Below are 27,702 nucleotides of genomic sequence, written 5' to 3'. Positions count from 1 at the left end.
TTACTTAAAGTTCTTACAAAAATTCTATTTTCTCTTTCGTCCTCTGCCGGTCGCACCTGGTCATTTAGCCTTCACTAGTGGGATGTTCCAAAGCAGTGCAGGTGTGAGGGGTGGGAAGACGCAACCTACCGAAATGGTAACGTATCAACCAGGCCAGAAAAAACAACTGAGCCAACAGGACAACAAAGCTCAAAACAGGAGCTAACCCAGACCAAGGAAGAGACAGAAAAAAACACGTCTCTTCAAACAACTGCCGCATTCAGAACCTTGCGGCCAAAGGAAGCATCCGAGGATGCCATCGCATCAATTTTGTAGAATTTTGTTAAAGTGTGCACAGACGACCAGGTCGCCGCTTTACACACCTGGGCCACAGAAGCCTGATGGCGAAAAGCACAAGAGGCACTGACAGCTCTAGTAGAATGAGCGTTTACAGGGAAAGGTGGAACCTGACCCCTGATAGAATAGGCCTAAACAATCGTCTGTCTGATCCACTTAAACATGGTTGCCGCGGACGCAGCCGAACCCTTCCGAGGTCCCTTAGAAGGACAAACAGGGAATAAGACTTCCTAAAAGACTCCGTGGCAGACAGGTAAACCCTGATCGCCCTTACCACATCCAAAGAATGCAAGCCAAGATTCCTTGGGATGCTCAGGCCTTGCACAAAGAGGTGGAAATTCGACACCACCGTAGGGAGAAAAGACTGATTAGGTCGCAGGACCACTTTATCCCTATGAACAACCGGATAAGGCGAATGGCAAGAAAGAGCCACCATTTCAGACACTCTGTGAGCAGAGGTGACAGCCAAGAGAAAGGCCACTTCCTGGGACAATACAAGCATAGCCATTTCTCTGATGTTCTCAAAGGGAGGCCGTTGCAAAATGGACAAGACCAAATTCAGGTCCCACGGAGGCAACGGAGCCCTCCACGGGGGAGCCAGATAACGCACCCCTTGAATAAAGGTGCGAATCAAGGAATTAGTCACCAAGGGACGCTGGAAGAAAATGGCTAAGGCCGACAACTGACCTTTGAGCGTGCCCACCGCCAAACGTTGTTCCACACCTTTCTACAGGAAGGCCAAAACCCTTGCCACCGAAAAGGAGCCAGGATGAAACCCTTCCGACTCACACCAGGCAATGTACGCCTTCCAGGTACAAAAGGTAAATCTTCCTGGAGGTAGCCTTCCAAACCCCCAGCAAGGTAGGAATGACAGCATTAGAGAGACCTCTGTCTCTCAACACCTGGCTTTCAACCACCATGATGTTAAGGCCAGAGATCGTAAAGCAGGATGGAAGATCGGCCCTAGAGACAACAGATCTTCTCTCAGAAGCAGTGGCCATGGAGGCTCGACGACCATCTGTACGAGGGTCCACGTACCATGACCGACGAGGCCAGTCTGGAGCTATCACAAATACCTGCACCCGTTCCGAGGCCAGTCTGGAGCTATCACAAATACCTGCACCCGTTCCAACGCCAAAATGCGGAGGAACCTGGACAACCGTGAAATTGGAGGGAAGACATAAATAAGCCGATACCGGTGCGAGGGCACCACCAACGCATCTGTGGCGTCCGCCAGAGGATCTCAGGCCCTGGCCACGAAACTTCCCACCTTTTTGTCGAGACAGGATGCCAACAGATCCACGTCCGGAATCCACCACAGGGCACACAGGAGGCGAAACACATCCAGATGCAGGGACCATTCCCCTGATCCAAGGACTGACGACTTAGATAGTCCGCCTGCCGATTCTCCACTCCGCCTGCCAATTCTCCACTCCAGGAATGTGAACAGCAGGGAAAGCTGGAACGTGCACCTCGGCCCAAGACAGGATCACGACCACTTCCTCGGCCGCACGGGCACTCTTGGTGCCCCCTTGGTGAATGATGTAAGCCACAGCCATGGCATTGTCCATTTAAACACGAACCGGGAGAAACACTTTTGCCTGAGCGGAGTCAAAGACCATGTCCTGGCAACTCAGGTGGACTGACGGGATCAGAGTGGACTTTTGATGGTGCACCCGAACTCAAGCTCGCACTCAACAGAAGGTCGTCCAGATAACCGAGGACCGCAATCCCCCTCTTGTGTGGCAGAGCCAGCACCTGGGCCAAACCCATGGTAACGACCAATGGGAGCCGAAGCTAGACCAAAGGGCAATGTCACAAACTGAAAGTGGGCCTCTGCCACAGCATAGCGGAGATACCGCTGCGACTCAAAGACACTACCGTCGAGCGGATGGATTCCATGCAGAACTTCTGCACCCGCATAAGCGGTTCAGAAACTTGAGGTCCAGAATCGGACGCACTGTGCCCTCTTTTCTGGGCACCGTGAACAGGTTGGAAGGGAACCTGCGAAACCTGTCCCGCCGGTATAACAACTCCTTGAGCAAGAAAACCTTGCAAAGCCCACTTGAGATCTTGTAAAGGATCGGGAGACAGAGATTTGATGGAAAGAACCTGTCTGAGGGGGGAGATCGTAATTCGATCTTGTACCCTGAACGAATCAGTTTGTGAACCCACCTGTCCCGGATAAGGGACAATCAGGGTTCCTGAAAGCAACGCAGACATCCCACCACCCTTGAAAATAGGTGAGCGTCCCCTTCAGGCGGAGGAAGACTGGGCCGCAGCACTGGACTGTCCGGCCGTGGGCTTACCAGACCAGGGCGTTAAGTTTCCGCCGGAGGCCTTGAAGGTTGTACCTTTGGCCTGCGCCCCTGAGGCGCGAAAATGCCCCCAATAAGCCTTGAAGGAGGGACCCCGCCGTGCGTGGGGTGATTTACCCTTTGCGGTTTGGGGCAGGAAGGTACTCATAACCCATGTGAGACTCTTGACAATCTCATCCAAGGGGTCCCCAAGAAGTCATTCCCTCAAGTAAGGGACATCAAATACAGTCTTTTTGGAAGCATGGTCAGCCGACCAGCTATTCAACCAAAACCATGCGGCAGAGTGCGACCCCTACCGCGGATAACCTCACGACCAGGGGAGCCTCGTCACACAGGAACAACATGGCTTGGGCCATTTGGTCCACTAGGGCCATAAGAGTCGGAGGGGCCGACTCCGCCACCAAGTTGCGTTTAACCCTCCTCTTATGTTAGAATTCCGTTACTATCCATGATGTTAGGGTCAGTTTTGACCCGTGTTTTAAATCAGCCATAAAATACCCTCTGAATAATTATTTATCATCAAATTTGTTTCTTACCTCTTGGTTACCTTGTTAGGCTTCTTTATCCTTGAAAAGATTGGTTTGAATATTTTTGGTGTGACCCCTAGACCTTTCTTTTGATAGCATACCTCTCATTGTCAAATTTAAAAAATGGTAAAATAAAGTCAGCAACTCTGAAATTAATTTGTCCTATGTTTCTTCACTTTATTTAGAGAAGCAGACAAGCAGGAAAAGAGATAGGCCCCTCCCTAACTACAGCTCACAGGGTTGAGAGGGGATTGGCTGTCACTGTTACCAAGCAGAGGGAGTGTTTATGATTTCAGTTTTGGCACTTTTTAGTGTCCTAAAATCCTATATTATAACTGGGTCAGAATTGACCCTAACACCATGAACGTCTTAATTTTCACCACAGTATTTTATAATTTAGTGAAAAGGATTATTTTTCTATTACATTGTTTAAATGGAGGTTCCTGACAAAGTAAAAAAATCTTGATGCAATAAACAAATTTATGTGATACTTAGACATTCAAAACCTGAAAACGGGTCAGTTTTGACCCTAACACAAGAGGAGGGTTAAGCACCTTAATCCATTCCGTAACACTCTGTGAAACCAACACGGACGCGAACACAGGCTTGGAGAGATAGCCCGCCACCAAATAAATATGGCGGGAAAGAGACTCCACATGCCTATTCATCGGGTCTTTAAATACCCGGGAGTCCACCACAGGCACCATCGTGGATTTATTCAACCTGGAAACAGTTTGGTCCACCCTAGGTGACACCATTCAGCGATAGTTAACGGGGTCCGCAGAAGGATAGAAGCGTAGAAAAACCATTAGGCACTGCCAGAATGTGCCTAAAGCGGCGCCACTGTTCGTTCACAATGTTGTGAAACTACTCGGGACAGGGGAAAACCTGACCAGACTTCTGGGCTGTGCAGAACCCCAAGGAAACCCATTGACCTGACTGGGTGGGCTCATCAATATTAACAGTTTCCCTGACCGAGCGAATAAGTGCTGCAACTAAAAACACGTTCCCGCGCAGCGGTGGAGGACTCCTCCAACCCCCCTTCTAAGTTCGCAGACTGGAAACCATCAGGGGGGTGCTGCTCGTGGAAACCATATCAGGCTCTTAATCAGACGACTGAGGGCATTGGCCGTTACTTAACAGTACACTGACATTTGGGACACCAAAGTAGCAATGGCTGCAGGTAAAGGTGCTGATGACAAGTGCTCCACATGATCCGGAAGCGCAAAAACAGATCAGATGGGAAATGGTTAACATAGAAATCCATTTTGGCAGTACTACAAAAAACAGGACACTGGCCCTTTAAAACAGCGTGTTTGCGATCCCGCACCGCCGGAGTTCCCCTTTATATTGTTAGATTATCTGAGGGAGCAGTGGTTTTTAGGAAAAGAACACCCAAAAAGCAATAAAAAACCCTTAAGTGATAGAGACATTTGAAAATGAAACCGTTCACCACTGCAGCAACTGAAGATGGATGGAGGAATTGACATCATCCACTAGAGGCCGAACAGCGCCATGAGGCACACAGAAATGGATTCCTAATAGAAGTCAATGGGGAAAAGTCACAGGGAAAATGGCCGCCACCCTTACAGCGCGCCTGCCACATCCAAGATGGTGCCACTTAGCAAAAAATGGGTGCTGCCCTCACTGAGTTAGCCCAGCATGCCCTCACTCAAAATGGCGGCCGAAAAAAAACAAAACAAAAAAAAAAACGCTGAATACTCAGGAACCAAGGACCCTGCCCACCACGGGAATCCATAGGGAAGAACCCCAGGATGAGGTAAAAGCCCCACCCTCCAACGCAGAGTTAGCCCCTAAAGTGCCCCCAGAGGAAGAAGGGATCATCCAGACCGGCCAGGGAGGACACCACAGAGACTGCATGCTCTGATATCCCCATGGAGTGGGCCCAACATAAACACCCCCCCCTCCCCCCCCAAGACTGTCCCAGGGACACCGGGGGGGGTTGAACCACTCACCGCACCATGGATCACGGGCTCCGCTCGGATATGGGTCACCTCCCACCCTGAGTGGAGGTGCAGTCAAGCCCAAAAGGGACGCTGCAACAGTTTTCCACGGTTGAAGCGTCCTGGCGAAGAAAATCCCTCCGCCGGCTCGTCCCCATCCATCGTGGAATCACGTGGCGAGGCCTTGGCGGACCACAACCTGCGAACGCTCCTAGTCCCAGCTGGGACACCATAAGGATCTAGATTATCCAGTGTGAGGCCAAGCCCGGCAGTCTCTTGTAGTTCTCTAGGAGGATCCCCCTGACTAGCGATAGTGAGTGAGGAAAATAAAATAAAAACATTTTCCAAAGAAAAAAAACCGAGACAAGGAGTCCCAGCAGGGTACCTAGTGCTACTCCTAAGCTAGGCAGCAAGAGACTGATTAGCAGCACTGAATGGCTGAGGTTAAGGTTGAGTGGGACAGCCCCCTAAAGGTGTGTAACTTTTTTTTTTTTTTTTAACAAGTTTTCACTACCTAGCCTGCTCCTGAAGAGGGCACCATTACCCAATAGCGAAGAACATATGGAAGGGCTGCGACTGTCATAGGACGTAAGAGAAAATTAGGTAGTTTATTGAGTTTATGTGCCCTAAAAACAGAGAAAGGAATTATACAGTAAGATTTTACAAAAATTCTGAGTCCTCTGACATTCGCCGCCCACTCATTCAGTCTTCACCAATGGGTATTGACCTCTTATCCATAGAAGCAAGCTAGGCAGAAGATTTTGCCCTAGAGAATAAAATAGTGCTAGTTCCATTTTTTTATGCCACATATTACTGCAAAGGTAAAGTTTAGTAAAAAATGACAATTAAATTAATTTCTGAGTCCTCCGACAGACGCCACCCACTCATACAGTCTTCACTACTGGGTATTGGTCTAATCCACAGGAGTAAGCTAGGCAGAAGATTTTGTTAGAATATACACAAAAACTTTGCATAGACACACCTACAGGGGGCTGTGCCTCTGGCCCAATACCCCAGCTAGCTGCCTTCCCAATTCAGTTTGGTAGCAAGCAGTATAGGGATCCATGAACCCCAAAAGAGGGGCGGCGACTGTCAGAGGACTTAGAAAATACTTTTACGGTAAGTTCTTACAAAAATTCTATTTCCTCTTACATCCTCTGACAGTCGCCGCCCACTCATACAATCTGCACGTCTGGGACGTCCAAAAAAGCAGTGTAGATGTGAGGGGTGGGAAACGTAACCGTCAAAAAGGCAACGCAGCACCCAGGTCAGAGAAAAGAACCTCTTTTGAACCAGAAAGGTAAAACACCGGACAACAAGAAAGATCAACAGGAGCGAAAAACCCAGGAAGGTAAAACAAACAAGGGGAAAAAACCCTCACAGGAGGAGAAAGGCTAAAAACGGCCTTGTCTCCCCTAAGGCACCGCCGTACTCAGAACTGTGTGGCCAAAAGAGGCATCTGCTGATGCCAGGACATCAAGTTAGTAAAAGTTAGTAAAGGTATGCACGGATGACCAGGCCGCCGCCTTTGCACACCTGAGACACCAACGCCTGATGGCGGAAAGCCCAAGACGCACTAATCGCTCAGGTAGAGTGCGCTGTGACCAGAGTTGTATAAAGTACTCAAAACCCATACTTGAGTAAAAGTACGCAAGTGCTCGATCAAAAAGTGATTTGAGTAGAAGTACTAAAGTATTCAAAATTTTTAGTACTTAAGTATTGCAAGTAGTTTTTTAAAACATTTTGCTACTCAAGTACTGAAAGTAAAAGTACAAGTACTGTGTTATGTAGTTATTAAAGAAGTCAAAAGTTTGATCATATTGTCTTTTATTATTTCAAATGCAGCTTTTATGCATACAGTAGCATTTATTTTCTAATGCGCTGATAATACACGTTTTGAGCTTCATGAAACCTGCCATCTACTGTTCTGGCAGGGGCAATTTTTATAATTGTAACAAGTAACTATGCAGCACAAAAAAAAAATATCGGAGTAGAAGTATTGAAATCATCGAAAAAATGTAGTGAAGTGAAAGTGGAAGTAGGAGAAAAAAATTCTACTCTAGGAAAGTACAGATACCGCCTTTTGGTACTTAAGTACAGTAGTGAAGTAGTTCTACTTAGTTACTATACATCTCTGGCTGTGACAAGGAAAGGTGGAACCTGATAGGCGTGTACAATCGTCTGTCTGATCCATTTGGAAATGGTGGCCACAGACGCAGCCGTACCCTTCCGAGGACCCTCAGGAAGGACAAAAAGACAATCCGACTAATTGAAAGATTCAGCGGACGACATGTAAACCCTGATCGCCCGGACCATATTCAAGGAATGCTTTTGCCTCGCACACAGCGAAGGCAAGACGATGTCCTAATTGAGATGAAAATCTGAAACCACCTTCGGAAGGAAGGACTGACGAGGTCGCAAGACCCCCTTATTCCTATGAACAACCAGATAGGGGGAACGGCAAGATAGGGCTGCCAACTCCGACATTTTGCAAGCAAATGTGATCTTCACCAGAAAGGCAACTTTTCGTGCCAGCACAGGCAGAGGAATCTCCCGGATGTTCTCAAAAGGGAAGGCGTTGCAAAAAATGGACAGAACCAAAATTTAAGTCCCAAGGGGGCAAGGGTGCCCTCCTAGGGGGAGCCAGATGGCGCACGAATTAAACATAGGTGCGGATCAATGAATTTGACGCCAAGGGGCGCTGAAAGAGAATGGCCACCGCAGAACACTGGCCTTTAACAGTGGTCAGAGCAAGACGCTGTTCCAGACCAGTTTGAAGGAAAGCTAACACCCTCGCTACCGAAAAGGAGCGGGAATGGAACCCCGGTGATTCACACCAGGCGAAAAACCCTCCAGGTACGATAAGAAATCGTACCAGATGAGGCCTTCCTTGCCCCGAGCAAGGTAGGAATGACTACCGACAAGAGACCTCTGTCTCCCAAGACCTGGCTGTCAACAGACACGCCGTCAAAGCCAGCGACTGTAAAGCAGGATGGAAGATCTGCCCTTGAGACCGAAGATCGTTTTGTAGTGGGAGCCGCCAGGGAGGCTTGACGACCAGTTGCATGATGTCCGCATACCAAGACCAGTGCGGCCAGTCTGGGGCCACTAGAATCACCAACCTCGGTTCCGAGAGCAACCTGCGAAAGAATCCGGACAACAACTGAATCAGGGGAAGAGGCAAAAATCAGCCGATACGGATGCCAAAGCACCACCAGAGGGTCGCGCGTTTGTGCTACGAACCTTCCCCCCTGTTGAGACGAGACGCGAACAGATCCACGTCCGAGGATCCCCAACGCGCACAAAGTATCCGAAAACACCTCCGGGTGGAGGGACATAATACCCCTTGGTCCAAGGTCTGGTGACTCAGATAGTCCGCCTACCAGTCCTCCACACCTGGAATGTGAACTGTTGAAATCGCCGGGACCTGTGTCTCTGCCTAGGACAAACGTCCGTGACCGCCCGAGCACTCCTGGTGCCCACTTGATGATCAATGCAAGCCACCGCCGTTGCGTTGTCTGTCCTGACACGCACTGGGCAGTCCTGAAGTCGATCCGACCAACGAGGCAAACAGAGCAAGATTGCCCACAGTTCCAAGACATCCATCGGCAGGGATGAGTCCCCCTCCGACCAAGTGCCCTGGGCTGACAGCTTGCCCAGAACTCCACCCCAGCCTAAAAGGCTGGTGTCCGTGGAGACCCCCATCCATAACAACAGGGCCGCTGATAGGCCAGTACAACCAGCCCTGTTGTACCGGGCCCGGCGTCCTCAGCACAGCAGGGGGGCCCGGGCAGCCTCACAGACAGCACAGAATAAAAATGAAAAAAAAAAAAAAAAACGGCTTTCTAAAATACACCCCCACTCAGCTGCTTCTACTAGCTTAGGGGGGGGGGGGGTGTATTATTGCTATCTTCCGGCCCCCCCCCCCCCTTCTCTAAAGATGTGGGACTTTTTAGTCAGTTTCGGGCGCATGCGCACTGCATTCCATGCCCGCTCTGCTGCCTAACCGACCTGCCGCTGTGACGGCCTGTTTCCTGCTCTGGCGGAGTGATCCTCCTCCGCTCAGCTCCTCATTCTGTCACTAGTCAGCGAGAGATAGTCATAGAACGAGAGGCTATGAAGTTGGCAGCGGCGGCAGGAAGCTGACAGGGTCCAGAAGCTGAGGAGGAAGCCGGAATTTGTGGCTACTGCTTTGGGTGGGTAAAAGATATACTGCAGTGCACTTACCAATAATGTCACCATATATATCAATATCTATAACACACAGGCAGCAGAGGTTCTCTATCACAGTGTGTCACATAACATGGCTGTTAGGTGCTGATTATTGGTCATAAGTTAACAATGTCAGCACCCAACAATCATGTCCTGTGACACACTGTGACAGAGCCAGCCATAACAGAGCACCTGCTGACTGCTGCCTGTGTGTTGAGTTGCTGTTTGTTATTAAAAAAAGGAAGTAAAGTCCCCCAAAAAAACGAGAAAAAAAAGCCCTGTAAAGAGAAAGGCATAATGAGCTAGTATGCATCGCATACTAGCTCATTATATAGTACTTACCTTAAAACGAAGCCCCCGCCGTGCCGCCACCTCAGCAACAGGACGGCGACATGTCCGGCCGTCCTGCATCCGGGTTCGCGTCCTCCGGCCATCTGATTGGCCGGAGGCGCGATTACATCGCACCTGCGCTCGGGAGCCGCCGTTCACGGCACTGAGCTCTGAAGGAACGGCACGGGTGGCCGTTCCTTCAGAGCGACCTCGCCGATGACGTCATCGGCAGTATGCACTCTAAATATCTCCTAAACGGTGCAAGTTTGGGAGATATTTATAGCACCTATAGGTAAGCCTTAATATAGGCTTACCTATAGGCAAAAGTTTGTGAGGTGGGTTTACAACCTCTTTTTTAGGCTTCTTTCACACAGAGTAGAATCCGCTTGTTCAATGGGGGATCTGTCCACTGATCCCCCGCTGAACGGAGTGGGCAGATTCAGACTCAGGTTATGTAGAGCGGACACAAACACAGACACAGCCCACGTTGCTCTAAGGATGCCTGGTGTAAAGAAACCAGCTGTCCGTTTACACCTGACTGCCCTCCAGCCAATCTACTTGATGGAGGGGAACGGATCCCTTTCCGTTTTGTTTAGCGGATCGGATTTGAGGTAGGCGGGTGTAAATGAACACAAGTCTGTTTAGATCCAATGCTCTACAGTAGTGAATGGAGGGTCAGATCAGGTCCACCTAAAAAATGGACAGGCAGACCTGATCAGACCTGTCATGTGAACCCACCCCCCAACCTTTTCCCTTTAACTGCTTGCCACCCACCCTCAGTACATTTACTGCAGCAGGGTGGCTGGATCACATACATGTGCTTCATCCAGCCTGTTCCAGCACTTTGTTTCAAGGGCGGGTCTGGGGAGGGGCCAGGGGTGGGGCCATGGGCGGGGTTTAGGGTGGGGCTGAAGGGGGCCCCATCAGGTCTACTGTACAGGGCCCCATGATTTCTATCAGCGGCCCTGCATAACAATGCACGAAAGGACTCGCCTTCCAGGCAGAGTCGGAGACTGGAGCCCCCAAGGAAATTCGATCTTACTTGGGGCTCAAATAAATCCTCCGTTCCAAAGACTGAGGATGTCTGTCCCACCGGACCAGAATCTCCGCTTGTAGAGATCTCACGTAAAAACTGTGCCAATGGGATCGCCGCGAAAGACGACACCATAGAGCCCAGGGACCTCATGCAGGTCTGAGGCGAGGAGAACCCGTTGTCCCTGAGGGACCTGACCTCGCCCTACAGGACCCGGAGCGTGTCCTCCGGAAGAAAGACCTTCGAATGGACGGAGTCCAGAATCATCCCCAGGAAAGGGAGGCAAAACAGAAGGGGACAAAGTCGACTTCTGAAAATTGACGGTCCACTCAAATTCCTGGAGCGGCTGAACCGCGATCGACAGAGCGCGCAACAGAGTGGCACTGGGGCTCAACCTGAAATAGGAGATTGTCCAGGAAATCGGGGATGGCAATCCCCTATACCCGTTACAAAGCTAGAACAGGAGCCAAAACTTTGGTAGAAACCCTTGGAGACGAAGTGAGGCCGAAAGGCAACGCCACGAACCGATAGCGCTCCTCCGCTATTGTGAATCTGAGGTACCTCTGACGACCCTCGTAAAATAGGGATGAGTAGGTACGCATCCTTGAGGTCAAAGGAAGCCAGAAGATCTCCTGGACTCAGGGATGCCACCACCTACCAGAGGGACTCCATTCGGAACCTCTGAGCCCGCACAAAGCGGTGTAGCAATTTTAAGTCCAGAATCGGACGCACCTTGCCTTCCCTTCTGCTGTGAACAGATTTGAGTAAAAAACTCTGAAACCTATCCTGCCGTGAGACCGGCACGACCACCCCTTGGGTGAAGGAACCCTAAACTGCCCAAAGGAGATCGCGGAAACGATCGGGGGTGGAATGAACAAATGAGGGGAGGAAGCGGTCTGTGAAGCGAGATCGAAACAAGATCGTGCACCCCGAATGACTTGAGTGTCGTCAACCCACCTGTCCGGAATCTCGAACAGCCAGGCTCGGGAAAACCACTCAGACGCCCCACCCCAGAACGGGTGAGGGCGCCCCATCAGGGTGAGGCGGACTGAGCCGCCGTGCTAGTGTGGGTGGCTTTATACTTGCCCGCAAAAGGCTTCCTCTGGACACTAGAGGCCTTGAAGGACTTACCTTGGCACCTGCCTCAAAGGCAAGAAAGGACCCCTGGTGAGGAGTAAAGGAGGGACCCCGCTGGCCACGGGATGATTGTCCCCTAGGCACCTGGGGCAAAAGAGTGCACTTGCCCCCAGTGAGCCCCTTCACCAGATTATCCAGAGAGTCCCCAAAAAGACGATTCCCCGCATAAGGGATGACAGACACTGTCTTAGGAGACTGGTTGCCGACCAGCGCTTGAAACAAACGATGCGACGAATCACAACTGCGACTGCTGAAAATCGCGCGACAAAAGGAGCCACATTTGTTGCACCATCTCCAGGGCAGCAGGAGAGGTTGAAATAGCAATGAGAGCGCGCTCAAGCGACTAGGCCCACTCCAAAACAGCCTGAGAGACCATTATCGAAGCAAACACTTGTTTTAGCAAGGATCCAGCTACCAGATAGATGGGGCGGGAAAAGTGTTCACCCGCCTATCCCGCTGTGTTTTTTTTTTTTTTTTTAAACCACCGGAAAACCCTCCACGGGAATTACAGTGGCTATGTTAAACCTGGACACAGTGCGGTCTACTTTAGGAGCCGCAGTCCAGTGAGATCGTTACTGAAATCTCTTTGGCACCACAAAAGTAAATTTCAAAGGACGCCATTGTTCATTCACGGTATCATGAAACTCAGCGGGACAAAGAAAACCTGACCCGATATTTTGGGCTTTGCGGGTCCCACAGGAAGACCGTTTATCCGACAGGTGGGGCACAGCATTCAAATTTTAAAGTGTCTTTAATCGAGCTATTAGGCTCGGGAACGGTCCCGTGCTGATCCGGAGGAGGAATCCTCTCCATCCACATCTGACCGAGAGGATGGAGACCTCCAGGGGGGTACGCTGTCCGCGGCAACCAAACATGCCTCTGAATCAGAAGACTGAGAGGGCATAGGCATTTTATTAAAAGCCCGGTCAGGCATCAACAGTCCACTTAAGATGCTCAAGTCGCAAGTGCAGCGGTAAAGGAGAATATAGCAGAGGATTCAGGAGTACCTGAACCCTCAACCAGATCTGGGGGGGGGGGGGGGTTGTTATCCTGGGACTCCGTAATAGAAATTGCAAGGAAACTGCAAAAAAAGGAATGCTGGCAGGAATACAGGTCAGGAAACACAATAAAATCCCCCCATATTGTGACATACTTGCTGATCGATCTGTATGTGAAGAGGAAGTGACCTCACACCTCTAGGGACAGACAGCCCTGAGCCACAAAAAAATGGTTGCCAATGGAAGTCTATGGGGAAAGCTCTGGGAAAATGGCCGCTGTCCACATAAGGACATTGTGCCCACACTAAAGATGGCGCCCGATCGGCGCCAACAGCATTGCAGAAAACGGCTGCTGCCCTCACGAGGCCAAACAGCCTGACAACACCTAAAATGGCGGCCGCGCCGTTTCCCACCGATTGCGGCCCCCACACACTATGTCTGTAACCCCAAATAGTTGCATAAGCACCTCAGGGCCATCCGGGATCCCTGCAACCCCCCATACAGTGGTAGAACCACCACATCGCTCCCGCAGGGACCAGAAAAGGGCACACAGGGACCGCACCTACAGACATGAGGGGGACATTGCAGAACCCATACCGAACTGCCATCCCCATAAACAGAAGGCCCACATACACACTCCGACAGACAATGCCATAGACAGAGGGGTAGCATGGTACTCACCGGTCCAGCAAAAACGTGGGTACCGCTCTGTGACAGGAAGCCTCCCACTCTGGGTGGTGGTGCCGGCAGCCAAAAGGAACGCTAGCAACACACGGCGTACCACAGTTGAGACATCCCAGCTAAGTAGCCACTTTGCAGGCTCGTCCCTGAGGACAGGGACATGGTTGTTTGCGAGGCCTGGGAGTACACATAGCTAACGCTCAATGGCAGGCTGGGATTCCATAAGGCTTTAAGATAACCATTCCCAGCTCTGCAAATGATGTAGTCTTCCGAAGTCCGACTAAGCGCAGGAACAAATAAAACGCTATCTTTTTAAAATAAATAACTTTTCTAGAGAGAAAAAATAAGAAAAAAGGCTGAGACTGCAGCCCCAGCCAGGGAAAAGCCAGCCTACTCCTATGCTAGGCAGAGACAAACTGAATTGGGAAGGCAGCTAGCTGGGGTATTGGACCAGAGGGACAGCCCCCTGCAGGTGTGTCTATGCAAAGTTTTTGTGTATATTCAAAATCTTCTGCCTAGCTTACTCCTGTGGATAAGACCAATACCCATAAGTGCAGATTGTATGAGTGGGTGGCGACTGTCAGATAACGTAAGAGAAATTAATTTCATTGTCATATTTACTAAAATTTAGAGTTTCCTTGACCTTTGCCGTAATATGTGGCATAAAAAAAAAAATGGAACTAGCACTATTTTATTCTCTAGGGCATTTGCTTTCAGAAAATATATACAAATTAAATTACAATTCAAATGGGTTAAAAGTCACCTATAACATAGCCCAGTAAAGTTTTCGGTAATTAAAGAAATAACGGTTAAAATCGCAGAGACTTATTTTTGTTATATTACAGTGGTCATAACAGAAATGCAATATAAACAATGCACTTACAACAGATTAATTTGTTTTTAAAATACAGATAAGCCATTACCTCTGTATGCTTGAGGGAAATGTAGCACTGAACATTAGTGTTTGTCTTTCTTCTTTACTAGGCATTCCTGAACTTTTCAACAAATTCTCAATGTCCTCTCTAAAACCCATGTCCAACATACGGTCAGCTTCATCCAACACAAGGTAGCGCAGTTTAGTTAAACCAATCTTTGTGGGGATAGATAAGAGAAAAGATTAATAGCACACAGCTCATGTTAATAAACTAAGACTAGGAGGTAGACCACCCTGTAAAAATTGTAGTGGCTGCTTACAGCTATTAGAGTTCCTACTAGAAGTTTGCTCAACATATAGGATTAAAGCAGCAGAACTGTCTGTTCTGGAGCAAAAATATAATTTTTGTAAGAACTTGCCAAAAAATTCCTTTGAGTCCTCTGGCAGACGCAGCCACTTCATAGTTTACTCACAAATGGGTAATGCGCCCTCTACAGGAGTAAGACTAGGCAGTGAAACTATTAGTAAAAACTTTCACTAGACACACCCTTAGGGGCTGTCCCCTCAGACATTACCCCAGATACATTAAACCATATAATAGTGCACACATATGCACATAAACAAAAAAAAGTTGCTTTGAAATCTTGCAAGGCTATTTAAAAACACCTGCTCTCATTAAATGAATATGGGGATTTAGTCACACCATATGGCCATATTGTGCTGACCACAGTTTTATTACTCCAGACACATGCTTACTAATCAGTTTCGTAGCAAGCAGTGAAGGAAAGACAACCAACCCCAAAATAGAGGGGCGGGGCTGCGTCTGTCAGGAGGACCTAAAGAAATTTATGGTAAGTCCTGACAGACGCAGCCACTTCATAGTTTCCTCACAAATGGGATGTCCCAAAGCAGTGTAGGCATGAGGGGTGGGAAGAACGCAACCAACGGTAACGATCCATCAAGGCCAGACAAAACGTAGCCAACAGCGCAACCGGAGCTAACCCCAAAACGAAAATTCACCCCATGAAGAGAAGACCATATCTCTTCAGCAAACAGCAGCCTGAGGACATCTGAGGATGTCACATATCAATTTTGAAGAATTTTGTAAAAGTGTGCACAGACCACCAAGTTGCTGCTCTACACAAATGAGCAAACGAAGCCTGATGGGGAAACGCCCACGAGGCACTCAGAGCTCAGAGGATCCCCTGATGACGTCAGCACGGACTGACGCAACGTGTGTCGGGAGCGTGAGACCATAACTTCCGGTTTGGTGGAACTCAGGCGAGCAGCGGCGTTCCCACACTCTGTAACCGAGATTTCTGCATTTAAGGCTTCTAACTTCTGAATTGTAGTAAGTGATTTTAAACAAATGTTTTTTTATCATGAAATACTGCACCATGAGAGCTTTCTTGTTTCTCTCTACTTATGACTTGGTCCTGAATTAACCCTTGGTCTGGCTACACACTCTCTATGGTGAGAGTTCCTGGATCACACACAAGTACAACGCTACATTGGTGAAGTGTCTGGTCGGATTGAGAGGAATAAAACATGCGCTTATGACCCCCAATAATTAAGGGGTCCTGTATTTCTGGTAAGCAGTATATATACTAGCACTGGGTGAACGTGTGGAGGTGGAGACTGAGGAATACACTCCTATCAAGTCTGATTTTTCCATCAGCTGCTGTTATTTGGTTTAACACATTTGATGCTTGGAGCACTAGAGACTTGATTTATAATTTGATATAATTTGCACTTTATTTCTGATGCACATATCAGCACGATTGTGGTTTATATATTGTGATTTTATTATCTGTTGAGTGCCATATATTTTTCTTGTTTCAAGGCTGACATATTTTTCTTGTTTCAAGGCTGACACCTGACCTTTAATCATGCCCAAAGCCAAACGTTGATCCACACCTTTCTGCAAGAAAGCAAAGACCCTCGCCACCGAAAATGAGCGAGGATGCAACCTTTGCGACTCATAATAGGCAATGTACGCTTTCCAGGTACGACGGTAAATCTTCCTAGTGGTAGCATTCCGAGCTCTCAGCAAGGAAGAAACCACAGCATCAGAGAGACCTCTGTCTCAATACCTGGCCTTCAACAGCCACGCCGTTAAGGCGAGAGACCATAAAGCAGGATGGAATATCGGCCCTTGAGAGAGCATGTCCTCCCTCAGAGGCAGCCGCCAGGAAGGCTTCGATGACCATCTTTACGAGGTCCACGTTCCAAGACCAGCGGGGCCAGTCTGGGGCCACCAGAATCACCTGCACCTTTTCCAACACCAATCTCCTGCGGAACTTGGACAGCATTTGAATCGGGGGAAAGGCATAAATAAGCCGATACCAGTGCCAAGGCACCACCAACAAATCTGTGGCGTCTGCCAGAGGGTCTTGAGCCCTGGCCACGAACCTTCCCACCTTGCTATTCAGACGAGATGCGAACAGATCCACGTCCGGTGTCCCCCACCGGACACACAGGAGACGAAACACCTCCGGATGCAGGGATCGTTACCCCTGATCCAAGGACTGACTACTCCAATAGTCCGCCTGCCAGTTCTCCACTCCAGGATTGTGAACAACAGAGAGAGCTGGAACATACGCCTTGGCCCAAGTCATAATTTTAGCCACTTCTTTGGCCACTCAGACACTCCTGCTGCCCCCTTGGTGATTGATGTAAGCCCCAGCCTTGTCGGTTTGAACCCGAAACGGGTGACCGTGCAATCGAGACGCCCAATGGAGCAAGCAGAGTTTGATCGCTCTGAGCTCCAGGACATTTATTGGCAAGGAAGTTTCCTCCCTTGACCACGTCCCTTGGGCACAAGGAGTGCCCATTACTCCACCCCAGCCCGTCAGGCTGGCATCTGTGGTAATCATCGTCCACAACAGTGGCAGAAAAAGACTTGCCCTGGCTCAGAGCGGACGACAGAAGCCACCACGAAAGCCCTGACCTCGTGAGATGTCTTAAACAAACCATTCAGTCCAAGGACTGAGGGTCCTTGTTCCACTTTGCAAGAATCTCTGCTTGCAGAGTCATTGTGTGAAACTAGGCAAACTGAATTGCTTCGAAGGCGGGCACCATCAGCCCCAGGGACATCATGCAGGTCCGCAGGGATGAGAGATCGCTGTCCCTGAGGACCCTGAACTCGTCCTGCAAGGTCTTAAGTTTTTAAGAAAATTCATGAAAAAGAAAATGCCCAGAAAATTCAGACGTACTGACGGGGTCAGTGCCAACTGGATGTTGATGGTCCACCCGAACTCCCTGAGCGTCTGAACCATGACCATCAGAACGCCCGAGCAGGACATGAACTTGCCCGTAACAGGAGATCTTCCAGCTGAGGACCGCAATCACCTTGCGCAGCAGAGTCAGCACAGGGGCCAAAACCTTGGTGAAGAGCCAGGGAGCCGAAGCTAGACCAAAGGGTAATGCCACAAATTGAAAATGCTCCTCCGCCACTGCAAAATGGAGAAATCGCTGGTGACCTTCATAGATAGGGATGTGCAGGTATGCATCCTTTAATCAATGGAGGCCATAAAATCCCCTTGATTTAAAGACGCCACCACCGACCGGATGGATTTCATCCGAAACTTCTACACCCATACAAAGTGGTTCAGAGATTTGAGGTCCAGGATTGGACGCACCTTGCCCTCCTTCCTGGGCACCGTGAACAGGTTTGAGTAAAAACCTCGAAACCTGTCCCTCTGAGGAACCAGGACAATAACGCCCTGTGTGAGAAGATCTTGCATAGCCCCTATGAGATCCTTAAAAAACAGCCGTCACTAAATGGCGGCCCAAGGATGGACTGCACGATGCTTCAGCCCGGACCGCGAGGCTGCTGACTGTAATCAGTCATTGGTTTTCTGGGTCCGGGGTGTCCCAGCAACCAGTGATGTGTGTGCTCCACACCCCTCTCCTTACTGCGGCTCCCTCCCAGCCGGTGTCCCGTCGGGCCACGAGTAGGGGTGTGACGTCACACGCGCCCCCCCTGCTCCTGACTGCGGCTTCTTCTCAGCTGGGCAGCGAAATTACATTATGTGCGCGTCTGAGAATGCCCAGCTTCTGGTGCATGTAAGATTTTTTCATAAACAAACAAAAGAACTCTGTGAGGACGTATTAGGTCTAACACCACTTGAGACACATACAAGAGAAGACATGAGGCCATTAGGGAGATTGTGAAAAAGAGGAAGATGGATCTGAAAAAAAGTGGTCTCAGTCAAAACAGATGGTGCCCCTGTCATGGTAGGAAAGGAAAGAGGAGCTGTGGCGCGACTGAAAAAGGACAACCCTGACCTTACTGCTTACCACTACATCATTCACCAGACTGTCCTGTGTAGCATTCTATCAGAAAAGTTTGCTGAAATCATGGACACAATGATGAAACTCATCAACTTCCTCAGGGTATCCTCATCCCACCAACATGGTTTACTAAGAGTTTCTTAAAGCAGTTGAGGCAAAGGCAAATTACCTTTTACTTCACAACGTTAGGTGGTTGAGTAAAGTAAATGCAGTGTATTGGAACGCTTTTGGTCCATTCAAACAGAAGTAGTATCTTTCTTAGTACAGCTCAAAAGCCAGAAAGCAAAACAGTTTTCACTATTTTTACAAGGTGAGAGCACAATGGATAATATTACTTTCCTAGTGGACATAACATCACACCTTCAAGAACTCAATTTAAAGCTCCAGGGCAAGAACAATTCCATCTGATTTGATGACCGCTGTCAGCTCCTTCCAGAGAAAACTGGATTTGTTTAGGGAAGATCTTCAAGGAGAGTTCTTGCATTTCGCAAAAGTGAAAGAACAGATTCAAGGAAAGAGATGCATCTCCTTTTGTTGATTTCATAAACGGATTGGGAACTTCGGTAAAAGGTTTGACAGCTTCAGTCTTGGGCAGCAGATCCTCCTATTCATCTACAATAATTTTGCATTAAAGATGTCAGAGTGTTTTCAAAAGAGGACATTCAGACCTTCAAGTGGGCACATGAGGGATCTCTACAGACGGAACTTTTTGATCTGCAAACAAATGTTGCACTAAGAGCACTTTGGAGGAACTGATCCTCTAACTTCTGGCTGCAGACTGTGCCTGAGACTGATTTCTCTTGTCTAATCAAGGTAGCTCTACACACCTTGAGCATGTTTGGATCCATGTACAGCTGTGAGTCAGCTTTCTCTTTCTCCACTATGAACATTATTAAAACAAAGTATAGTTCAAGGCTCACCAATGAGCACCTACACATGTGCATGAGAATGGCAGTAACTCCAATTTAAGCCAAGATTCAAATTACTGGCAGGACAATTGAAAGCCCATTTATCTCACTAGACAGGGAAGGTTTTTGGGTGGTAACAAAATTAAAACTAAGGATAATTTGTGCACTTTTTCAAATTGACACCTTGTATAAGTTAGAAGGTGCAATTTGATTTTACTTGAAAAATGGATGGGTATTATAAAAAAAGAGTTAATGATTTGTTTTCATGTTTTTCTTAAGGATAGTTGCTTGTACTCCATACAAAGACAAGAGCAAGTGTAAAGCTATCCTAGTTCCAACTGTCCACATGTTTAATGTCGTAACTGAAACTTGACAATAAATATTGTTAAAATGCTATGGGAATTGTACATGTCTCATTTTTTGATAAGACATACGGTGACTACAATCTTTCCAAGTGATATCACAGACTTGAGATTCAGACCTCGGCCCAAAGAAAATTTTAGCGATCAGACCTCCTTGAATTTTAATTCATTACCCCCGCTTTAAACGATCCAGGTACAGACGGAGATTTGATGGAAAGGACCTGACCGCTGGACGAGATCAGTCTGTGAACCCATATGTCTTAAATCAGAGATGTCCAGGATTCCTGAAAGTAATGCAGACGTCCCCCCACCCCTGAGCCGTGTGAGGGCGTCCCTTCATGCAGAGGAAGACTTGGCCGCAGCACCGGACTGACTGGCCTTGGGCTTACCCGACCAAGCCTTCTTAGTTCCGCCGGGAGCACGAAAAAACCCCGGTGAGCCTTGGAGGGACCCCGCTTACCGCGGGGTGCCGTATCCTTCGCGGACTGGGGTAGAAGTGTACTCTGACCCCCCGTGAGACCCCTGATAAGATCATCCAAGGAGTCACCAAAAACCCATTCCCGCAAAAAGGGGAGATCAGACATGGCCTTCTCTCCGCCGACCAGCTCTTCAGCCATACCATGCGGCAAAGGCAATCCCCACCGCAGATACACTTGCGACCAGGGGAGCCTCGTCCAGAGCCACGTCACACAGATACACCATGGCCTGGACCATATGATCCGTGAGCTTGATGAGTCGGGAGAACCAACTCCACCAGCAGGTTGCTCTTAAGCACCTGAATCCATTCCGTGACAGTTTGAGAAACCAGTACGGATGCCAACACAGACTTGAGGCGCGGGCCCACCACCTGCAGGAAAGATTCCATGCGCCTGTCCACCGGGTCCTTAAACACCAGACAGTCCTCCACGGGAAGCACCATGGATTAATTCAGCCGGGACACAGTGTGGTCCACCTTAGGGGACAATGTACAGCGATTGGAAACAGTCTACAAAAGGGTAACAGCGATGAAAACGATTCGACACTGCCAGCATGTGCTTAACCACTTAAGCCCCAGGCCGATTTTTTACACTTTTTTTGTTTAAAAGTTTAATTTTCTAGCAAAAAATGATGTTCTTAGAAACCCCCAAACATTTTTTTAGCAAAGACTCTGGAGAATAAAATGGCGGTCATTGCAATATTATTTGTCACGCGGTATTTGCGCAGCGGTCCTTAAAACGCCATTTTTTTTTTTAAATTACGAAAAATCACTGAAAGATGATGTCACGCCGAGTAAATAGATACCCAACATGTTACGGTTTAAAATTGCGCACACCCGTGGAATGGCGACAAACTAAGATCAATAGAAATCTCAATAGGTGACGCTTTCAATTTTTTTAACGGTTACCAGTTTAGAGTTAGAGTGTAGCTCTTTTTAATTATTTCTCACGCTCTGGAGTTTGCAGTGATACCTCACATGTGTGGTTTTAACAGTGATTTCATTTGCGGCTCGACTTCCCTATACGTTTATTTTGTGTGCGAGCTAACGGCGACTAAATTTTTTTTTTTCCCCATTTTATTTTTTTTTACGTTTAACACAGGTTTTTGAAAAAAAAATAAATCTGATCACTTTTATTGCTGTCACAAGCAATGTAAACATCCCTTGTGACAGCAATATGCAGTGACAGGTACTCTTTATGCAGAGATCGAGGGTCTTAAAGACCCTAGACCCCTCTACTACACTTCCATGTATTCAAAATGTCAAAAACTGCATTTTTGAATACACTAGTTTTTTTAATCTGCCACCGTTAGCAGCCAAATAACTCGGACGTGACGTCATAGACGCCGCCTCCGTGTTAAGTCATCGGAGACCCGATCAAAGCCGCATCCGGCTTAGATTGGGACTCCATCCAGCCAGCGGACGTGCCGGCTGGTTGCTCGCGTCTCCCGGTGGGACGGGAGACCCAGGCACAGCTGCGGAATGCGGCGGGAGGGGTTAATTCTCCTCCCGCACGCCAGGGTATCGACCGATCGGCTCCTGAGCCGCATTGGTCGTTACCGCCAGAAAGCCGACTGCTCTAGCTAGAGGCATCATCCCGGTATAACCATGCAAAATCAGCCGACGTAGATCTACGTTACTTTGCGGTCAGTGGTTAATGCGTCGCCATTGCTCGTTTACGGTCTCGTGAAACTCCTCGGGACAAGGGAAAACCTGACCCGACTTCTGGGCTTTGCTGGAGCCGAAGACAACCCACCTTCCTGACTGCGTGGGCTCATCATCAATATACAAAGTCTAACTGACGGAGTGAACAATTGCTTCCACCAAAGCGTGTTCACGCGCTGCAGCTTAGGAGGACAGTGTCATGCTCTGAATCAAAAGATTGAGAGGGCATCGGCCATTTTTGAATAGGAACTTGGGACATGACTAGATCAACTTTGGACACCAGAGCTTCAATGGCTGCAGACAGAGATGCTAGGGAAGGCTATCCGGATGTTCCGGACGCACACTCCAGATCAGTGGGGAAATTATCACTCTGGGACTCCATGTTGTCAAATAGACGAAAAAAAAAAAAAAAAAAAAGGGGGTACACTGGCCCTTTAAATCGGCGATAGCGGTCCGCACCGCTAAACTGCACTTTTGCTGCAAGTAAAATAAAAAAAAAAAAACTGATAAGAGCTGAATGTGTCTGAAGAATGCCCAAAAGGACTAAAGACCCCCCTTACTGTGCCAAAACTGGATCAGCAACCGCTCTCCACGCTGTCTGCAGCAAGTAAAAACTCGTGGGAGGAAGTGACCAAATATCACAAGAGGCCGAACCCCCCTGAGCCACAATAACATGGTGCCATCGGAAAGGAATAGGAAAAGCACATGGAAAATGGCTGCTGCCCATACAGTGCGGCCTGCCCACATCCAAGAGGGTGCCCGAAAAAGGCACCAACACACAGCAAAGCAGAAAACAGCTGCTGCCCTTACAATGATGCAGTCTATCTGCCCACACCCAAAATGGGGGCCGGACACACAGCCAGCAATTAGGAGCCCAGGGAACATGGCCACCACGGGAATCCACCACAGGGATTCCCCCAGGGCAAGGCAGAAGCTATACAACACCACCCCTCCAACCCCCCCTACCCCCAGGCTTTGGACGCCACTATAGCGCGCCCCCCATGAGGAGCAGGGAGGGTAGGACCTGTCCTGACAGCCCAGGGGGATCTTACAGAGACCGCAGCTCTGACATCTCCAGGACTGGGCCCAGATTTCCCCCACCGATGACTGTCCCAGGGACACAGGGGGGCAGAATCACTCCCCATACCATTAACTGCATGCTCCGCTCCGAGGTAACTCGCCTCCCACCCTCAGTGGGGGTGCTGCCAGCCAAGAAGGGTACGCTTCAACTCAGGGCATTCAAGGGTGATGCGTCCCAGCGAAAAACTTAAATTCGCAGGCTTGTCCCCTTCTGTCGGGGCACTGTCGTGGTGAGGCCTGGGCAGACCACAACCTGCTCACACTCGGCCAGGCTGGGAGACCATAAGGATCTAATTATCCAGGGCGAAACCCCAGCCCGGCTGACGCTTGTAGTTCACCAGGAGGGATCCCCTGACACTATCTAGCGATAGTGGGTAAAGAAAATTAAACATTTCTCAAAGAAAAAAAAACCTGAGACCGAAGCCCCAGCAAGGAAACCTAGGTCCTACTTCTAACACTAGGCAGCAAGAAACTGATTAGTAAGCACGATGTGTCTGGGGTAATGTCTGAGGGGACAGCACCTGTGTCTGGGGTAATGTCTGAGGGGACCGCACCTGTGTCTGGGGTAATGTCTGAGGGGACCGCACCTGTGTCTGGGGTAATGTCTGAGGGGACCGCACCTGTGTCTGGGGTAATGTCTGAGGGGACCGCACCTGTGTCTGGGGTAATGTCTGAGGGGACAGCACCTGTGTCTGGGGTAATGTCTGAGGGGACAGCACCTGTGTCTGGGGTAATGTCTGAGGGGACAGCACCTGTGTCTGGGGTAATGTCTGAGGGGACAGCACCTGTGTCTGGGGTAATGTCTGAGGGGACAGCACCTGTGTCTGGGGTAATGTCTGAGGGGACAGCACCTGTGTCTGGGGTAATGTCTGAGGGGACAGCACCTGTGTCTGGGGTAATGTCTGAGGGGACAGCACCTGTGTCTGGGGTAATGTCTGAGGGGACAGCACCTGTGTCTGGGGTAATGTCTGAGGGGACAGCACCTGTGTCTGGGGTAATGTCTGAGGGGACAGCACCTGTGTCTGGGGTAATGTCTGAGGGGACAGCACCTGTGTCTGGGGTAATGTCTGAGGGGACAGCACCTGTGTCTGGGGTAATGTCTGAGGGGACAGCACCTGTGTCTGGGGTAATGTCTGAGGGGACAGCACCTGTGTCTGGGGTAATGTCTGAGGGGACAGCACCTGTGTCTGGGGTAATGTCTGAGGGGACAGCACCTGTGTCTGGGGTAATGTCTGAGGGGACAGCACCTGTGTCTGGGGTAATGTCTGAGGGGACAGCACCTGTGTCTGGGGTAATGTCTGAGGGGACAGCACCTGTGTCTGGGGTAATGTCTGAGGGGACAGCACCTGTGTCTGGGGTAATGTCTGAGGGGACAGCACCTGTGTCTGGGGTAATGTCTGAGGGGACAGCACCTGTGTCTGGGGTAATGTCTGAGGGGAAAGCACCTGTGTCTGGGGTAATGTCTGAGGGGACAGCACCTGTGTCTGGGGTAATGTCTGAGGGGACAGCACCTGTGTCTGGGGTAATGTCTGAGGGGACAGCACCTGTGTCTGGGGTAATGTCTGAGGGGACAGCACCTGTGTCTGGGGTAATGTCTGAGGGGACAGCACCTGTGTCTGGGGTAATGTCTGAGGGGACAGCACCTGTGTCTGGGGTAATGTCTGAGGGGACAGCACCTGTGTCTGGGGTAATGTCTGAGGGGACAGCACCTGTGTCTGGGGTAATCCCCGGGGCGGACAGCCCCTTAGGGTGTGTCTAACGAAAAATGTTTCTATTAGTTTCACTGCATAGTCTTACTCCTGTAGAGGGTTAATTACCTATTTGTGAGGAAACTATGAAGTGGCTGCGTCTGTCAGAGGACGTAAGAGAAATGGGATTTTTTAAGTAGCGTAAAATCCATTTCTCTGATGTTCATTGACAAACAGTTCCTGATATTCATAACTATTCGGTTATACTGCCCACTACATTAGTAGAACACTAGGCAGAAAAAAATTCTGGTTACACCCATGGGCCGTCCCAGGGGGTATACTCCCTCTCTCTGCTATAGCCACTCAGTTTAGTTATAAGCAGTGTCAGGAGAATTAACTCCACAGAGGGGTTGGTGCCGTGTCCGTCAATGATCAAAGAAATGGGACGTCACGGCAAGTCGAAAAGTACAATTTTCCCTTTCGTTCACCGACACAGCTCCTGTCATTCTTGACCATTGGGACGTCCCAAAGCGGTGTTAAACATGAGTGGTGGCAAACAGCAAAAAATTCCCAAGGCTAAACATTAGCCAACCAGGCAACAGGGGCTCAAACAAGCAACTGGAGCCCACATGAAAAAAACGGAATTTTTGTAAAATCTTACCTGTAAAATTCCTTTCTCTGAGTCCTCCGACAGTCGCCGCCTCTTCATATTCGTCACATATGGGGTATTAGACTTTGCTCCGAAGGAGTAGCTAGGCAACAGAATATGTTAACAATAAAGCTTTAACATATCCCACCCTCAAGGGGTGGTCCCCTCAGTCAATACCCTCCTACTTCCTGCAACCATATCTCAGTTTTAGTGGAATAGCAGTAGAGTATACATTCAAACCCCAAAAGAGGGGCGGGGGCGGCGACTGTCGGAGGACTCAGAGAAAGGAATTTTACAGGTAAGATTTTACAAAAATTCCGTTTTCTCTTACGTCCTCCGACAGTCGCCGCCTCTTCATATTCGTCACATATGGGGACGTCCCAAAGCAGTGCAAACATGAGGGGTGGGAAACGCATCCGCGCCGAAAGGCAACGCAGTCTCCACATCAAAGAAAGGAACCTTACCAAAGGAAGGAAACCAGCTGGGCAACAGCAAAAATAAGTGCTCAACAGGAGCAACAACCCAGGAAAAGACAAAAAAACCAGGGGATACAAAACTCATCCCAACCGCCAGGAGTCCCCAAACAAGGGACCCTAAGGCACTGCCGCACTAAGAACCTTGCGGCCAAAGGGAGCATCCGCCGATGCCTGAACATCTACTTTGTAGAATTTTGTGAAAGTGTGTACGGTCGACCAAGTCGCCGCCTTACACACCTGGGCTACAGAAGCCCCATGACGACAGGCCCAAGACGTACTCAGAGATCTAGTAGAGTGCGCCTTCACAGGCACAGGGGGAACCTTCCCCTGCAAGGCATAGGCCTGTTCAATGGTCTGCCTGATCCATTTGGCAATGGTAGAGGCGGAAGCCGCCATGCCCTTCCGAGGACCCTCTGGAAGAACAAACAAGGAGTCCGTCTTTCGAAAAGACTCAGTCGATTTAAGGTAAACCCTAATCGCCCGAACAACATCCAGATAATGCAATCTCACCTCCTTTGGATGTTTAGGCTTCGTGCACAACAAAGGCAAAACAATATCCTCGTTAAGATGGAATTCCGAAACTCGTTTCGGTAGAAAAGAAGGATTAGGTCGCAAGACCACCTTATCCAAATGAACAACCAGGTACGGAGACTTGCAGGACAAAGCCGCCAGTTCCGACACTCTGCGAGCCGAAGTGATCGCCACCAAAAAGGCGAACTTTTTGGACAACATAGACAACGAGATCTCCCTGATCTGTTCAAAAGGAGCACGTTGTAACACAGATAGGACTAGATTCAAGTCCCAAGGGGTCAAAGGATCCCTCCTAGGAGGAACCAGATGCCGCACACCCTGAATAAAAGTGCCAACCAAGGAGTTGGAAGCCACGGGGCGTTGAAACAGAACGGCCAGTGCAGACACCTGACCCTTTATCGTAGCCAGCGCCAAACGCTGATCGACACCCGTCTGAAGGAAAGACAGCACACGGGAAACCGAGTACGTGCGGGGTGAAAACCCCCTGGACTCACACCAGGCAAAATAGGCCTTCCAAGTACGGTAATAAACCTTTCCCGAGGAAGACTTCCTCGCGTTGATCAAGGTATGAACAACCTCTGGAGAGAGACCCTTCTCCTTCAGGACCTCGGTCTCAACAGCCAGGCCGTCAAAGCCAGCGACTGTAAAGCAGGATGGTAAATCGGTCCTTGAGACAGTAGATCGTCCCGAAGAGGCAGACGCCAGGGGGCGTCGACCGCCAGATTCACGAGGTCTGCGTACCAGGACCGGCGAGGCCAGTCCGGCGCCACAAGAATCACCGTGCTGCGTTCCGAGTGTAACCTGCGAAGGAACCGGGACAGCAACTGAATCGGTGGAAACGCGTACATCAGCCTGTACTGATGCCACGGGGCCACTAACGCGTCCGACGCGTCTGCCCGAGGGTCGCGGGTCCTTGCCACGAACCTCTTCACCTTGTAGTTGAGGCGAGACGCGAACAGGTCCACATCTGGAAGACCCCACTTCGCGCACAACATCTGGAAGACAGCCGGATGGAGAGACCATTCCCCCTGATCCAGGGTCTGGCGACTCAGATAGTCCGCCTGCCAGTTCTCCACTCCCGGAATGTGAACCGCCGTTATCGCCGGGACATGAGTCTCGGCCCAAGACAGAATGTCGGCCACTTCTCGAGCCGCTCGGGCAC

At 49.5% G+C, this 27,702-nt stretch overlaps 1 protein-coding gene across 1 annotated transcript in view; it reads right to left on the bottom strand.

Moving 5' to 3' along the window:
- Nucleotides 1-27,702, bottom strand: part of DDX4 (DEAD-box helicase 4) — a gene marked incomplete at its 5' end in the record, with an annotated part of 317,760 nt that overhangs the window by 113,906 nt on the left and 176,152 nt on the right. Inside the window, one exon of the mRNA XM_082243122.1 lies at nucleotides 14,460-14,626. Within this exon, the coding sequence (XP_082099248.1) occupies nucleotides 14,460-14,626 (167 nt within the window). The remainder of the gene's footprint in view (nucleotides 1-14,459; nucleotides 14,627-27,702) is intronic.

Source organism: Pelophylax lessonae, assembly GCF_965119305.1.
Source record: "Pelophylax lessonae genome assembly, chromosome: 1".
Classification (NCBI taxonomy): Eukaryota; Metazoa; Chordata; class Amphibia; order Anura; family Ranidae; genus Pelophylax; species Pelophylax lessonae.
This window is presented reverse-complemented; position numbering and strand designations above follow the sequence as displayed.